A 16113-nucleotide genomic window follows, 5' to 3' on the forward strand; every position below is an offset into this window, starting at 1 on the left:
CGGAGGCTTACGCTGTTCAGGGCCTTCATCCGCCAAAAGGGGTTCATGCTCATCTTGTACGGGGCAAGGCGGCTGATGTTGCCTTCCAAAAGTATGTCCCCTGGGAGACCATCGCAAAAGCGACTACGTGGGCCTCCCCATCGGCTTTTTGGAGGCATTACTTCTAGACCTAAGCTCCAGAGCTGATGCTCAGTTCGGTCAAGCTGTGCTTAAAAAAAACCTGTTTCAATAAGGAGTTTTCCATCCACCCGTGATTTCTGTGAGGAGTGCTTGGGAATCTCCCAGAAGTATGGAGGAAAGGGGACGGAACGTAGGAGTATAATAAGGTTACTCACCGTAGTGACTACCTTATTCCTAGTCCATAGTCCCATTTCCTCCATACGCCTGCCCGCCGTCCCCTCTAATAAGGTTCCTTTGTTATTGCTTAACGGTCTCGGACCTGGCGATCGAAAAGAACTGATGCGCGATGCGCTGGATGGAGCTAAGGGGGGGGGGGCGGGCTTACGGCTGCATGCGGTACCCCACGTAAAAAGAGAGGAAGGACACATTTTTGAAAAATGTGATGCTTTTTTTTTACTAAGTGCTACGGTCCCGTCCCACAGGACGGAGGAATGTCCCATAACGCCTTGAAACACTTGTGTATAGGCGCGTTATAAATGCCATATCATATCAAGTATGGAGGAAAGGGGGCTGTGGACTAGGAGTAAGGTAGTCACTACGGTGAGTAACCTTATAAATGCATGTTGTAGACAATGGGAGGCCAATCAGTAAATCGGAAACAGTTACAAAACTAAGTTTGTGACTTGTTCAAGTCCCATAATTTCCTTAGTACTGGGATGAGGAAGAGGGATGCAGAGTAACACTATTGTGGGAGCAGTCAACTAATTAATGTAGATGACCTACACCTAAAGGGACTGGGAGGCTTAAAAATCCCCCTCAAGTGCAGGCTTTGAGAGAAGAGGAAGAAACGGCGCAGGCTGTGGTTGCAGCTGAGGGGGAAGTCTGAGGTGAGAGTTGAAGCTGGGACCACTGAAACGCCTGAATCATTGACAGGTCCTGGCAGAGCCTTTGCCTTGAACACTTCCTGTTGCAGAGGTCTTGCAGCGGGAAGCGTAAGGAAGAGACGCTTGCCCGATAAAGATTTATTGGGCAGAGTTTGCGCAGCGGGAAGAAGCAGTAGCGAGAGAAGTGTGCCCTCTTTAGAGGTTCCAGGTGGCTGGGTTGCACCTGATCCTCTCCGGAGAAGAAGCTCAATTTCTCAGTGGCGTGAGCGGAAGAAAGACCAGAGGAAGCGGTCCGCCTGACGGCAATGCGCCACAATCACAGAAGACCTGCAAACACCCAGCGGAGCGTGATCAAGCGACTTATGAGGAGTTCACAGATTGTACGAGACTCCAGAGCGCTCCAACGCTGTCCGTGTATTCACGGCAGGCAGTTTCACTCACGTGTGAGTGAAAACAGCAGTAAATGTATTTTTAAATACGAAACGAACAAAAGGTATACCTGTTGAATCAAAGTGACTGTGCAAATAAGCGTATGAGATTGTGGAAAGCTCAAAAATCAGTGCAGAAGCTGTAGAAGGTCTAAAAGCTTACAAGCAATACCCAAGCCAAGAATGTGTTAACAACCAGTAATACCAATATAACAAACAGTGCTCAAGGCAAGAGGGGAATATTGGGAGGCTTAATGGTTGTAACATTTTAAAAAGGCATTTTTGGGTTTTCAGCCCAATGAGGCCGCTTTATTAACTTTGCTCCATGTAAAGTGTTGCAGAGCCCAGTGGCATAATACTGCAGAGAGGACTCTGTTTTCACCCCACCTGAAATGTGTGTGGCAGGGGGTTGCAACCATTTTCTGGTTGCGACACAAACGCAGTTTTAAAGATCTTGGTGCGCACAGGAGTCAGCAAAGTCATTTTGGGCTGTTTCTTTCACCATTGCAGTAAAGTGATGTAGTGAGGCACATCTGAGTGGGTCAAAATATCTCACAAGTCAGAAGTTAATTGTATACCAAAATAAACAGGATGGTTGCTTCCTTATAGCAAGTTGCACAGAAATCAGAAAATAGTACAAGACTGAAGAGATGAGAGGGGTGGAAGCAAGTCAGCAAAGCCAATCGTTTGCTGTGTTGTGATGGGGTCTGCAGGACCCCAGAGCGGTTTGAAGCCTGAATGATAGGTCCAGGATGGTTGGTGGGAAGTCTTATGCTGAAAGGCAAAGATGCGTATGGAGGGTCCTCAATAGCTTGTGTGGATGGCAGCAGAGAATGGAGCAATGGTCTAAAGGGGAGGAATGGAACAGTTTTTCCTAATGTGACTCAAGCCAAGAAAGGGTTTGTGATGCATTCACCATACCCACCACCAGATAGGGACATGGTTTGAAATTAGCGAAATTGGCCATTTCTAAACACAAATTCTACAAAATGTGAATAAATGTCATGCATGAATATGTCCAATAGGATGCCAGATCAGTAACAATACATAGGAGCATTTTGCAACATCTGTATATAGCACTTCAAAGAAAAACCATGTGGAAGACCTCAAGAACATATGCCAGCATTGCCCTGTAAAATACATATTTATGCTGCCTGTGCCCAAAGCAGATTATGAGGCATGCTAGCACAATATGCCAGTAATGCCTTATGTTCTTGTTGCTAGTGTTAAACGATAAACAGCATCAGTGCACTCTAAATAAGCTTTGATGCTGCCAGAACCCATTATTTGTCAGAGATGCTAAATGCAAAGTTTTTTCTTGGCAGCTTTGACAAATATGTGCCGGTGTTGCCATTCTAAAAACACATTCTTATGCTGCCTGTGCCCATTATATACAACCATGGCACAATACAAACCCATTTTCACACAGGCTATGCCGAAAATATGTCAATATTGCCCAGCAACCGAAATGACACTTTCCCAACCTTCAAAAGTTCTGCTTGGTGCTAAATGCATCATTTTCTTATAAACCACTGCGATTATAAAGGACCTGCAATGCCCAGGATTATTAATTGTGGCTCAGAGGAACCGGGCCTCATTGAATGACAGCTCCTGGCAACTGTATCTTTGGAAAAGCAAACCAGGGACTGTGTTTTTCATTTAACTCTAAACAAATGTCTGATACATGTATCCATACTGCAAAACAATTCTAGCACTCAAGACAAGAACTTTAAGCTGCACAAAGCGTATATTTGCTGAGATGAAAACCGAATTTAAAGGAATAGTAAAATGGGCTTTTTCCTGGCTGAAGGGGAAAATCGCCTATTTTAAAAGTATATTGTTGTGTCAAGGCTTAATTACTTAAGAAATGTAAAATTATTTGTAATGGCAAAGACAGACTTATAAACTGTTTTAATTCTATATGTTTAAAGTTAAGATTTAAAAGTATAAATCAAAGCTCATCTCGGTCTGAATGGCAAACTATATGTAAAAGAAAAAAACTTGCTCTGTCAGTGCTGACCCTGAGAAAGGGTGATGCCTCAACTGCTGGAACAAGAAAAGGCTAATTGCTGGCTGGAGGCTTGGAATCCCCAGGACAGCGGGGCATTTCAAGTCACATTAGACATTCGTCTTTGCCCCAGGCCAAGACAATAGCAGGCTAAGACACTCACCCTTCCAGTGGGAGGGGCAGGAAGCTTCACTCTCAAGGAAGAGGCCCCTCATTCTACTTCAAAGGATTGACATTTGCTTACACTTGGGGGGGGGGGGGGGGGGCGGGGGGAAGAAAAACACAACTGACAAGGACATTTGATGTTTAAAAAGCCCATTTGTAACTGAACTTTAAAGATATTTAACTTTGCCACAAGAATGAGGAAAAATGTGAAAAGTGCATAATTCTAAATCTAACTTTATGCTATTTATTTGAAAACTTGGTAGAGCTTCTTACTGCGTAAGGAATAGAAGATGTGAAGAATGACCGATTGCCCGAAAAGTATTAATGCAGCAAATATAAAATTTTGTACACATAACCCAGGGGTAGTAGCGCATCTATGTACACAATTGGGAAATGTTAGGCCAATTCTTTCATGGTTAAAATTGCCAAAATGCAGCACAAAGCCAAGTCTTCCAGACTTGGGATTTGGATTGAAATGTGACCCACAAGATATGTAACATGTGCATCTGATTTTCTTACAGATCATAACTACATAAATATGTATTTGTGGGAAAGTTATATTTTGGTCCCAATAGCTATGGGAGGTTTCCAGACATTGTATAAGTAACACCATAAAACATACATCATTTTCTATGATCCAATTAGCGACAAGAAAGGCGGAGAGTGTGCTTTTGCCCAATCCTACCCTTAGGTGTGTGGACAGTAAGACTGCCCCTGCCATATCATTTAGTGATGTCATTTGGCATGATAAATAAGGGAACCTCACAACACACTGATTCCCGAATTCATCCTGATTTTCTGCATGGTGCCCTGTTCCTGAATTCTCCATCGTTGTTCCTGATTTCATTACAAAGCCAAGGCCTAAGCATTGCTGACTCCTTTTTCAGCTGGGCCTTAAATTCTAAACCAATCCCAAAACCTAAGGGAAGCATTTCTGATCCATCCTGGCTTGCTACTACTAAATGCATGCCTGCTGCAACCCGCCCTCCCACTGATTTCCAGTAACCAGTGCAGTCTCCAGTGACCCGAGGTGCCAGTCCGGTGACCAGAACCGGCCACCTGACCCTATCCTGCCAGACGTGCCCTGCTGTCCTTGGTTAGACCTGACCTGTGTGATGACCAGAACCCTTGACGGTCCAAAATCCTAAATAAAAGTGGACTGTAAGTATTAATAGGAAGCATAGAAAATCATAGCATACCTTGGCTTGTTTTGTTCCATCCCAATCTCTAAACCATCCTATCCTTAGCTTAAAAACTTGTAATCTTGGCACAACGATTCTTGAAACCTTGCCTTTGATTCTTTGCGCTAGTGCTAACTTCTTTAAATAAGTTTGTCTTGTGAAATCCCAAACCCTTAAATCCTCCCTCGGGTAATCGGACTGAGTCCGCCAGGGTGGACATGGAGGTGCTGGGGTTGGTTCCGTGGATCAACTCTAGAGCTTACTGTGTTTCAATCTGTTAACCTAGCCTGACTTCCCTAGCGTAGAATAAAACTATCCTTGTAAAAGTTGATTTCTGTTTTCTTTTTCGCGCCTTTATTTCCAAAAATTTCTCATTCAACATTGCATAATTCACTCAATTTAATAGCTAGAGACTCAATTTCAACTCTGGATTATACCGAAGACCCATAGCTACATCCCCACCTAAAAACCGCAAGTTAGTATATTTCACTGGTTTTTCTCCGTTTGGAATCTGCATTTCTGCCAAGTTTTATACGTGTGATTTTCAATTTAAATTATTTGCAGACTTCCATTAAGATTCAAAGTGTTTCATTTTGCTCAACTTATAGCTCATGATTGTTAGCATCTTTCCAATGTTGTTCCCATAGAAATGTATAATGATTTAAGGATTTTTGCACCTGTTTCATTGTTTTGCTAAGCCATTTTGAATGTCATTTTTAAAAGTGTAAAATTGCAAACTCGTTTTTCTCTCTTGTATGGGCTGGGCAGGTGCTTTTTAAATTCAGTTTACTGTGCTTTATTCCTGAATACCTGCTGCTTCCTTACATCTGTTTAGAATTGCTTATTTGTGAGTTGAGGAATGTTGCAGGGGGAAATCCTAACTTAAGTGATATCCTTCCAAACAAGGCAAAAGTGTTCTTTTCTCTGTTTTTATTCTGTGTTGCTAAAAGTGAATTCAACTGCCTTACATACCTTCTTATCTGTTGTCACCACATTGGTGATTGCTGCTCCCTATTAAAAAGTATGTTTAATTTGAATTTTAAATAAATAAATATTACCTTTACCAACCAGTCTGAGTCCAGATCCATTGTGACCTGGGGTATTTTGAGAAGGGATGTGATGAGTGGTATATCACTCAGTATATTGAACCTATAGACATAATAAAATAAGCATTTCAGCTGTGCGCTGCATACGAGGCTGAGACCAGGGTGTATCGCCTGATTGAAATACTTAAAGACCCATGAACACAGCAACTGTTGGCCATTTTCTCTTCTTACTCACTATATCAACATTGTCAGAATTTGTCTTCAACCAAATCCCTGAATACCTGGAGGTTTATGGAATGCCCCCCTCCTCCCACTGTACCCCTCCAATCTAGTTTCTGCAGTAGACCACACTAACTCTCAACATACCCCTTCACCCTGGCATTATCTATTGTAATTGTCATCGATCTCGGACTCATTCAATAAAGTTGACATCCCTCCATACTTCAAGCTATCATCTTGAGTTTTAGGGGACAGTTCAAATTCGGGTGGCCTCATTCTGGGATGATCACTCTTTCTGTTTCCGGAAACACTGAGACCCTAGCTGACATCCTCCTCACGGCAGGGATCCCTGACTTGTCTGTGCTTGGTCCCCACTACATCCATCTCTTTGCCTTCCTTGCAGCAAACACTTCCTCCTTTGGATTCTCATGTCATCCATTTAACAATGAAGCTAATGTCTTCTTTATCAGACCCTGATCTGTCCTCACATTACTAAACACAAACTGCCTATCTACTATCAGTGCTCTTCAGTCACTGGGTGGCCCTATACTGCTTGATGCTAATTAACCCTAAAACTGATGTTTGTCCTCATAGCCACCAATTGTACGCTCTTTTTCCCTTCTTCCATATCCTTTCTCCTGACAACCTTGTCCCAAAATCAATTGCCTACAATTTCTGGTCTCTTTGACAATGACCTGAAACTTTGCTACATCATCGCATCCATTGCTACAGTTGCTACGATTAACCTTTAATACCGAGCCTTATCTCGCCTTTAACTCTGCCAAAGCCTACAGACATCGCTTTTCTTTTTTTGCTAATTTGCTATTCTCAACAAGGTATTGGACTTTGCTACTGATGCCCACTACAACATCCCAGAATCCTCCCTCACCTCTATGCACCACTGAGGTGGCTGTCCATGCACGAATGACATCCTACTCAAATTCTGTTGTCTCGTGTTTCAAATCTGTGAGCTATACCTGTTCATGATTAATCTTTCCTGATGCTCCCTCCCCCCAATCGCTGCACTCCCAAGATCTCTACAAACTAACCATGTCGAAACCACTTAGTGCTCTCTCCTGCTTTCACCCTCTAGATTCCCATCACTTGGAGCTCTCTATCCTGGAAATTGCTAATTAATGAGTATCTCGGCTTTCATACTTGTGCCCATCCCTGTTCCATGGAAATGATATCACTGTTCCTTGGGGTTAAGTTAGTGCTTAACAAATGACTTAAGTAAAAAATAAAGAAAATAATCTCGAGTCGGACATAAAAGTCACTCTTTTGACCATGGTTCTATGGTGGTGGTCTGGCTGTAGAGTCACTGGTGAATAATGATGCTAGCTTTGGAGGTTAGATCCTCAAGGTAATTTTGAACCACTGCCTTAAAACTAACAACTGATGAGTCTTTAGAGGCTAGTATGCGGAAGAAATAACTGGTCAAATCAAAATGGAAAAGAAAATGATGCTGTAAATTGAAAGTATGTCTATGATTATTTTGGATATGCCTTTTGGTGGAGAAGGAATCTTCTAATACGTTTAACTCAGTAAAAGAAGCTCTGAAAAAAGTTTTGATAGTCATTTTATTTGGATTTTAGTTGAGAGTAAATTCACATTTTACCGTTCTACAGTTAAACTCAGATTATTTCTACATTGTAACCCCAGAGATGGTGTTTTCTCTGTAGCTTTGTGAGAAATGCATAAACGTGTTTGAGGGTCTATGGGACAAAAACAGACATTAGACATTCTAACTGCAATTAAAACTGATATGTGCATGTAAAAGGGTGCTAGCTTTATGAATGAATTGCCCAATTTGATCTCAGTCATGTTCAGAAATCTTTCATGCTTGCATAACTTTGAAGGCATTCATTGAAGATCAGAAGGGCATGCATGAGAAAAATCACACTAATTGTCATGCTAAAGGCATATTCTAATAAAACGATCTGAAGAGAAATGTATTCACCTTACATGTTGGTGTAAAACTATAATTTCTCAGTGGTTACATCCATCCATGTCTTTTTTTTGGTGCCAGCAAAATGTGTGTTACTAGGAGAACACACTGGAACATTGTTCATAGAGACCAACGGGGAAAGATTGTACAATTGGTATGTTAGAACAGATCTAGAAAAGAGGCTGGGGGAAAGGACCAGCTAAACAGTTCAGTGTAAATAGACTGTTTGCTGTTGGTCAATATGATCATTTCTGGGGTACGATGATGGATGCTAACTTGGGCGCTTTCTATATGAATTGCACAGCTTTCAAAGATTTAAGGTGATCTTGTATAGCTTTGTTTAATTGATAGTATACCTTTCTCCTGATGATGATGATCCCAGTTGGGATTTAATCGTTTTGAGAGACTGTTGATTGCTTTGCTGCTATTCATTCTTGGTGTGCTTCTAACAATCTGTCTTAATGCCAGTAAGACAGAGATTCCTCCTATTGGGACACCTGCTCCCCACTTCCTTCCAGCACTCTGGCCACTCTCTATAGGATCTCCCCCTTCTTCCACTGAGGCCAGAAACCTTCGACTGCTCACTCTCCTTTTCTCCTCACATCTTGGACCTTGCCAAGAAGGCCCCCTTTCAACTTCAGCTCCTCACAGGCATTCTCCGTCCTCGCCTTCCCCCAGAAGCTCAATGTCTGTAGAGCTCTGGCTCTCTCCAGGCTGGATTACTGCAACAGCCTCTTCCTTAACCTGCCCCTTTGCTCTCTTTGCCCCCTTTGACTGATACAGAATAGGGCTGCAAGACTTATCCTTGGCCTCCAGCCCAGGGACCGTATCTCTCCAGCTCTAAAATCTCTCTATTGGCTCCCGGTGATTGCAAGGATCAAATTCAAGACCCTCTGAATCATCCACAAGTCTTTATTGGGACCTGGGACCAAGCTACCTGCAACCTTCTCTTCCTAAATACTCTCCTTCCAGATCCCTTTTGATCTTCTAGCTCAAACTCTCTCCTGAGCAAACGTTTCTCCAAGCAGAGAGCTGAGGGCAGAGCTCTCTCCTTGGCTGGCTTCCTCCTCTGGACCAGTTTTCCTCCCTCTCCCCGTCTTGGACCAGACCATCTCAAGTTCCGCAAACAAATCAAGACCTTTCTTTTCTCCTCCTCCTCTCTCCCTCCCTTGTTAATCCACCCCTATGCTGCTGAAACTGGCGTCCTGGCCCCTCCTGCGTCCAACAGGGTCCAGGCCAACTGCCCAGTCGCCACCACCACCACCCCCTGGGCACGCACCTGACTGCTGGGCAACATACATCCACTACCTTGGATCATCCTTTCGCCTTTGCACGTACCTGTTGACTCCCCCACAGGCACTTCTAACACTTCATCTCCTCCCCTCCTGCCCTGAGCACCCTTTTCCACTGCACTTGCATGTGCTGAATGTCACAAGGCCTAGTAGAACAGTTTCTAATTTTATTATTTATTTGTTGTCATTGTTGCTTTTTCTCCCCTGTTCCTTTCCCTTTTGCCACCTTGAAACACTGTTCTGTTGCATAGGCACCTTTATGAATATCCAATAAATAAAATGCATAAATTGTCATCCTCTATACCACACTCGGGAGGTTTAAACATTTCTCAGTTACCCTTTTATTTCTCTTGCTAAAAGCAAGAATAAACGCTTTTGTAGCCTGCCACCTTTGTTATGGGTGGTTTTGGTCCCAACCAATGGGACCTCGATTAGTTGGACATTAGTCCCTCCTCCTCCTCCTTGAAGATTCTAACCATGTGAGAAGTTGAAGGGAGTCCTCGGGTTTTTTTCCACGAAGAATCTACAATTACAGCGTAATTTGAAAAGTATCACCTCAAAATTGTTCAGAGGAACATCTCACCATCTCATGTAACAGCGTGAGACAGAGAAGTGGGATGTAGGGGAAGCGACGACCACTCTTTAAGGCCGGTGGCCTAAAAAACATTAATGAAGGGGACAAACACTTGGACTGCATTTACTGTTTGTACCCCCATCATACAGTCGACCGCTGCAGCATTTGTAAGGGCTTTAGCTCAAAACCCTTAAAGACAGGAACTAACAACTGGCATGCTTGCTCACTGAGGGTAATTACCCCGAATACCCCTCCAATGTTGAGTCGACGAAGAGCATGGCCATATCTGCTGAGAAGCGACCACTGGAACGAACCAGGTCGGAGGAATGGCCGCCTAAGAAACATAGGCACCGGGTCACCCAGGGGTAAGAGCTGTCGACCGGACAAGACATCCCGTTGGCGGGCGAAAAGAGGCTCTTCAGTGCGCCTGATAAGCCGTCGACCCCGGAGGAAAGGCAATCATTTAGCAAACCCAAGAGCAGCCCAATGCCGAGCGCGTCGACTGGGGATACGTCAGCCGGTAGGTCAGCAGACACTACACAAATCCAAGTCGGTGGAGGGGTCGAAAAGGTCCTCCACAAAGACTACATCCTTGTCGACAGGGCACAAGGAGCATTCCAAGTCGAGGTTGCTCAATTCTGCATGCCATAAAGCCCCTACGATGGGGCTCCTTTCACAAATGGACCATACAGCCTTAAGTGGAAATGATTTCGTGAATGGTGTGATGACCAGCAGGACAACAGCTAAAAAAAGCTGTAACCAGTTCTGGGTTGTGCCAGAGGAAGTACCACCGTACCTGCTCTCATTGGCAAAACAGAGCCTTGCACAAAACTCCATACAGGTACACCTTGTGGCCATTTTCATTTATACAAGGAGTAGTATGGGCACTCTCCTTTACGGCGGTAGGGTGGTGAATCACTTCCTGAAAGGTTTGTTCCAAAGCTTTCCTCTGACCAAACGGATCCTGCCAGAGTGGAGCATAAACACTGTGCTGTCAGGCCGAATGAAAAAGCCCTTTGAACCGATGGCCACAACCTTATCTGCGTTTTCAGAAGGATAAAGTGCTCCTCTTGATTAACCCATGTTTTATCCCCGAGTTTCACAAAAAACTGCTCTTCCAGACATACCAGCAAAGGCAAAGCGCTAGCTCAGCAAGCCATAGTACAATGTTGCAGGTAAGAAACATTCTCCATATGCAGTATGTTATGAGCATCTTCAGGGTGGATATACTTATTGAAAATAAGATCTATGAAAACAAAGAAATAAGATTACTTTTCATCTGAAAAACATTTGTGCCGGGTTCTGTCAGTTGGATTAATCTGACTATACATTATGCATTAAAGTATAAGACCTGTGTTCAGCCTTTTTGAACCCTTTGCACCTAAAGAATAACGTAATATTATTTGAAAAGTGCAATGGTTCCCGAGTCATATTTTGCAGTATTGGTCGCAGTCAATGGCATAGAAACTCATCCCTCAGTATCTAGGTAGACATCAATGGAAAGTACAGAAGAAAGTCTGCCACTAGCTGGTAAGATCCAAGTATAGTCAAAGACTTAAAAGGAAAAAAGCTACTGTTGGAAATGGAAGTAATTGGGGTTTTATCTGAGGAGATCTCTTCGAAGTGCTTAGCTGTGTAAAATTCTGTGGTCATGGGTCTAATTTATTTTAATTGTTTTACTCCATAGCAGAAGGATTGGCAACCAAGATCTTCTAGTTCTCTCCAGGGTTCTTCCCAGTGCGCCAACACAGGTAGGTTTTTGAGAATTGTTGGTTTGTCTTAGTACAGCATTACAACTATAACTCGTTTCTGCACTATGAAAATGATAATTTGATAATGCTTTGTTATACAACAAAAATTGTCAATGTGTAACATATTGTTTTGCTTCAGAAAGGCTCATTATAGAGTATTTAAACATTTCACAAACTCCTTTCCAAAATCCTAATTGATGTTTGGGATTGGTTTAAAGAAATTATTTTCAGTTTTATTGCTAGGTGGGTTGAGAAGAAATTAGCCTGGTGGAGTAAAGAGTGAATTTAATTATGAACGCATTTTAAGATTGTGTACAGTTACACACATGTATATATTATACTTTTGTCTGAATTAATGCCAACTACAACTTTCTCTTGAATGTCTGAATACAGAGTTGTTTTAAGAGGTAGGCTTACCCATAACATGCAAATCTTCACTGGAAGTTGTCGTATAATTCAAATTAGGCTTTTAAACCCACTTTCCTATTATAAAGCTCCTCAGAGTGTCGTATGGGTGTTGGTTGGAGTAAGGGGATACCAAAATGAGGATATTTCTCAAGGGCGGGTGTGGGTTTAAGGAGAAAAAAAAAGATTAGTAGTTATTTCTACAAGCATTCCTCTTATCTATGGTAGGACCTTTGGTTCGAAGACCAAATACCCTAATTGGTACAGGTTTGTGGTTATTGTAAGACTTCCTTAAAGGAATTGCACAAAGTCCCTCTGTACTCTTTTTGAATTCTTGTCCCCTTTGTAGTAAACGTTTGTCCTCCTGGTCTTTGGTTGCCTGGTTTCAGATAACGCTTGATTTTGTTTTCCCCGTCTATCCCTTGCCGATTATCAGGCTGCATTAATTCAGATCTGGCTGCATTAATTCAGATCAAGACCCATCATCTTCCCAGCCAAGGGCTTTGTTGTCCAGTATTGGACCCGCTACCAGCTTGACTCCTTCTGAAGTCTTTGCTGGCTTCAATGTCTCCAGTGACCACCACAGCCTCCTTACTTGCTCAGATTTATGTTATTTGCCCTCTGGGTTTAAGTTAACAATAAATCTTCCTATTTATTTCCGATTTTTATTTTTACTCCATCTTCCTGGTTCCGTCTTGCTCTGTGTCCCCATGGTTCAATGTCTCATCAAGCCCTTCTAGCTCATTTCCACAATAAGCCTTCTTGGCTCAGATTCCACAGAAGAGCAACTTCCTTTCTGGGTTTGTGTCCCTCCTACAAGATTCAGGTCTTTGGCTCCCAGCTAGCTAGTGACTGATCCTCTTTTAATGACCTTTGGTTTCTCACATGCAGGTTTTAGTTATTTTTCTTGTTGGACTATGACTTCAGCTGGCATGTCTCTTTTCTTGTTATTCTCTCTGCTTTTCTTGGGTCTTTAGGATTTGGGCATACCACACTTTGGGGGCCAGGTCAACTGGACTGCATTTTTCTCTAGCCCTTGTGTTCTGGCTGCAACCCAGCTCTGGACTTGCAGAGGTCTCGCTGCCCAACTCTCAATCCCTTCTCCTTGTCCAGTGCTGATAACATATTCTGGGTATCTCTCTACTTCATCACTTTTGCCGTTTCCGATCTTCCTATGCCCTATTCCTTGGACGTACCCCTCTCGCCTGTTCTTCCCAATCTTTTCCATTTCTCTCCTTCCTTCTCTCTCCTAGTCTTGCCGGCCACTAACTCTGTCCTTTTCCTTCTTCCTACCTTCCTGGTCTCTCCTCTAGCTTAGTCCTTTGCCTTTTTCCTCCTCTGTCCTTCTGCCTCCTAGTCGGCCCACCTTCAAACCCCCCTCCCACTGACCTAGTCCCTCACTGCCTGTAATGAGGATCATGAGTGCTTTACTGAGGACCCCTGGACTTGCTTATTGTCCTTAACTGTCGATTGGGTTGTGGCCATAGGTCCCTTCCTTGGACCATATGTGGCTGCTGCAGTCTGTATTACTTGTTGCTGGTTCATTCATGGCTCCATGTGCTGAGATATTATAATTTGGGCTGCCATCTTTGCATCAGTTAGCTGCGTTATGGCAGATGCCTGATTCCACCATGGTTCCCTCGGCCCTGCATTTGGGTCTCTGTTAAGGGTCTAGTATGATCACATCCACAGATCACGCGCGCATTTCCTTTCTCTGTGGGTCAGCACTATGATCGCAATCAGGACTCTGATCGCCATTGTGGGGGGCAAATTACAGTATATGTGAGGGTCAGAAATGTGAGGCGGACAACTTTTTGTGAAGGATTTTCAAAAGATGCCATTTTATTAACAAAAGGTTGCATTAACGCCTCACTATCCCTTCCCTGACAAGGATTTCCCTACCTAAAATAAACCAGCAGAAACACTCTCACAAAAATATTCTGTCCCTCAAACTTAAACATACACAATTTAACAGGGAAATATGCTGGTTCAACAGTAGTAAATGTAATGTTTAAATTCACATTACAGCAATTGTTTTTCCTTCTAATCTGGGTGAATTCCCCTTCCCCAGATTCAAGCACAATTTTGTGTAACAGTTCTAAAAAAGGTTAAGGAAATCCTGTCTCGTAACAAAGTACCGCTTCAGTCCCCTTTTTGTTCCAATTTGATAACACAAGTTCCAACTTGGTTTCAACCAACAGTTCACAAGTGTTCAACAAAGATTTCCTCTTTTCACTTGCAACAACTTTCTTGAAACAACTTATATTTCCTTATTTCAGTGAATTCAACAAAAAGGTCTTTGTGTGGATATTTCTGCACCAATTCACAAAACCACTTGTTTGCCAATATTAAAAAATTTCTGCAGCAGTTCATACAGTACTTGTTTCTATGATATTAATTTGCTATGCTAATTCTTTGGTGGTCTACATAGAAACAATTTAGTGGTTCTTGAACTTCTTCAATAACCCACAAAAACTTCTTCAATAATATTTTTAACCACACCACAGTACTTCATTAGCTTCTACCTGGCACACTCACCTGCCAGTCCTACTATGACAAGGTTCTCTGCTCTGGTGTACTCCCCTGCGACACCAGATCAAAATACTACAACATTGGTTGACCTGAGGACTCACTTTTTACATTTTTATCTATTTATTACATGGTTTTACTTAACATTTAACAAATCTGTTTAATACCAAATCACACATCAAATTGATAGAGCACATATTCAATACATTTAAAACAAAAAGATAAGTATCCTTTAAGAAGTGCACAGCTGCCGCTATCCAGTGATTTGTTTTCCATGAGAAAACATAATAAGCTGCCACACCACCTCTGCTGATAACACTTCATATTTCGAATGGATTGTGCCCTCCCACATATTCCTCTTCTTTGATATTCATATCTCGTCAGCTTTCCTGCTTCAGAAACATTTTTCTTGGAAGAGGGTGCTGTACCCGATGTTGTGTGGTCTATGTCCCTGGAGGGCCTTCGTCGAGCATCGACTAAATCGCTCATGCAGCGCCCATTGGCTTCAGTTCCATTTTTCCAAAAGCTTTTGCTTCGAGTACTAACGGCACACTTTTTTTCTGTTGAAAAATGTCTTCATCATCTACCCCTTCGACCCCAAAGTCGGGATTTAAGAAGTGCTACAACTGCGGGTCGATGATATCTATAACTGATCCGCACTGCATCTGCCTATGGTGTCTGGGTTCCAGGCACCGTACCAATGACTGCGGATCCTGTCAGTCCATGACAGAAAAAGATCTCCGGGAACGCAGAGGTAAACTGCCGGTGGGGAGGGTAGGCTTTGAAGCCTTCTTCAAAGAAGGAAAGGAAGTCTGGGGAGTCTAGAGACTCTACCTGACGTTAAAAGAGCGAAGAGGTCCTGGTCGAGGAGTCGATTGAGGCAGTCTTCGTCGTCTTCATCGAAGAAGAAACAACATAGGTCTCCCTCTTCTTTATCCGATTCCTCACCCGAGGTAATCAGGTGTCCGACAAAGTCAAATTTGTCATGAGCACTACTCCTGAGGAGCCAGGACTGGCCCAGCGCTCCCGGAAGCAGACCCTTCTTCCACATCTCCAGACCCAGCAGACCCCTACAGGGGCCCTTTGGACCGTGTCCTGGCGCCTTTGGCGCCAGGCTCATAAAGGACTTCAGTCCCAGCGCCATAGGCGCCGGGCTCATATTGATAAACTGTGTAATAATGCTTGGGTGGACTTACCTGAGGCAGACCATGCTGCATACTTACCCAGAACAATCCAGTCTGGCTGAAGTCCCCAGCCATCAGGGCTGGGAAGAACTATTTCCTCTATTCAGGAACTCTTTTCTTACCTGGGTGGGGCCGGTGGAAGAACACACACATGAAGCACTTCTCTGCTATTTAAACCACGCCCGATGGAATACACGTGCTTCGCGTTATTCTGCATCAGCAGCAGGACACTCACCGAGTCGGCTCCTGCATCCTGGCTCCTGACACGCCCGCCAGCACCCGGAACACCTGCAAACAGACAAGAAAAGAGAAGGCGAGCATTAGAAATTATACTTAACGGAATCCGGCCTCAGCAATCCTACCTCCGACGATCCTGCAA

General features: G+C 43.3%; 1 protein-coding gene across 3 annotated transcripts in view; it reads left to right on the forward strand.

The window, feature by feature from the left end:
- ARHGEF18 (Rho/Rac guanine nucleotide exchange factor 18) overlaps positions 1–16113 on the forward strand; it is a 1645252-nt gene that overhangs the window by 524745 nt on the left and 1104394 nt on the right. For all 3 annotated transcript variants that reach the window (XM_069649229.1, XM_069649230.1, XM_069649231.1), the window contains one exon: positions 11553–11616. In XM_069649229.1, the coding sequence (XP_069505330.1) occupies positions 11553–11616 (64 nt within the window). The remainder of the gene's footprint in view (positions 1–11552; positions 11617–16113) is intronic.

This window comes from Ambystoma mexicanum, chromosome 1p, assembly GCF_040938575.1.
Source record: "Ambystoma mexicanum isolate Mex_15411 chromosome 1p, UKY_AmexF1_1, whole genome shotgun sequence".
In the NCBI taxonomy this organism is placed as follows: domain Eukaryota; kingdom Metazoa; phylum Chordata; class Amphibia; order Caudata; family Ambystomatidae; genus Ambystoma; species Ambystoma mexicanum.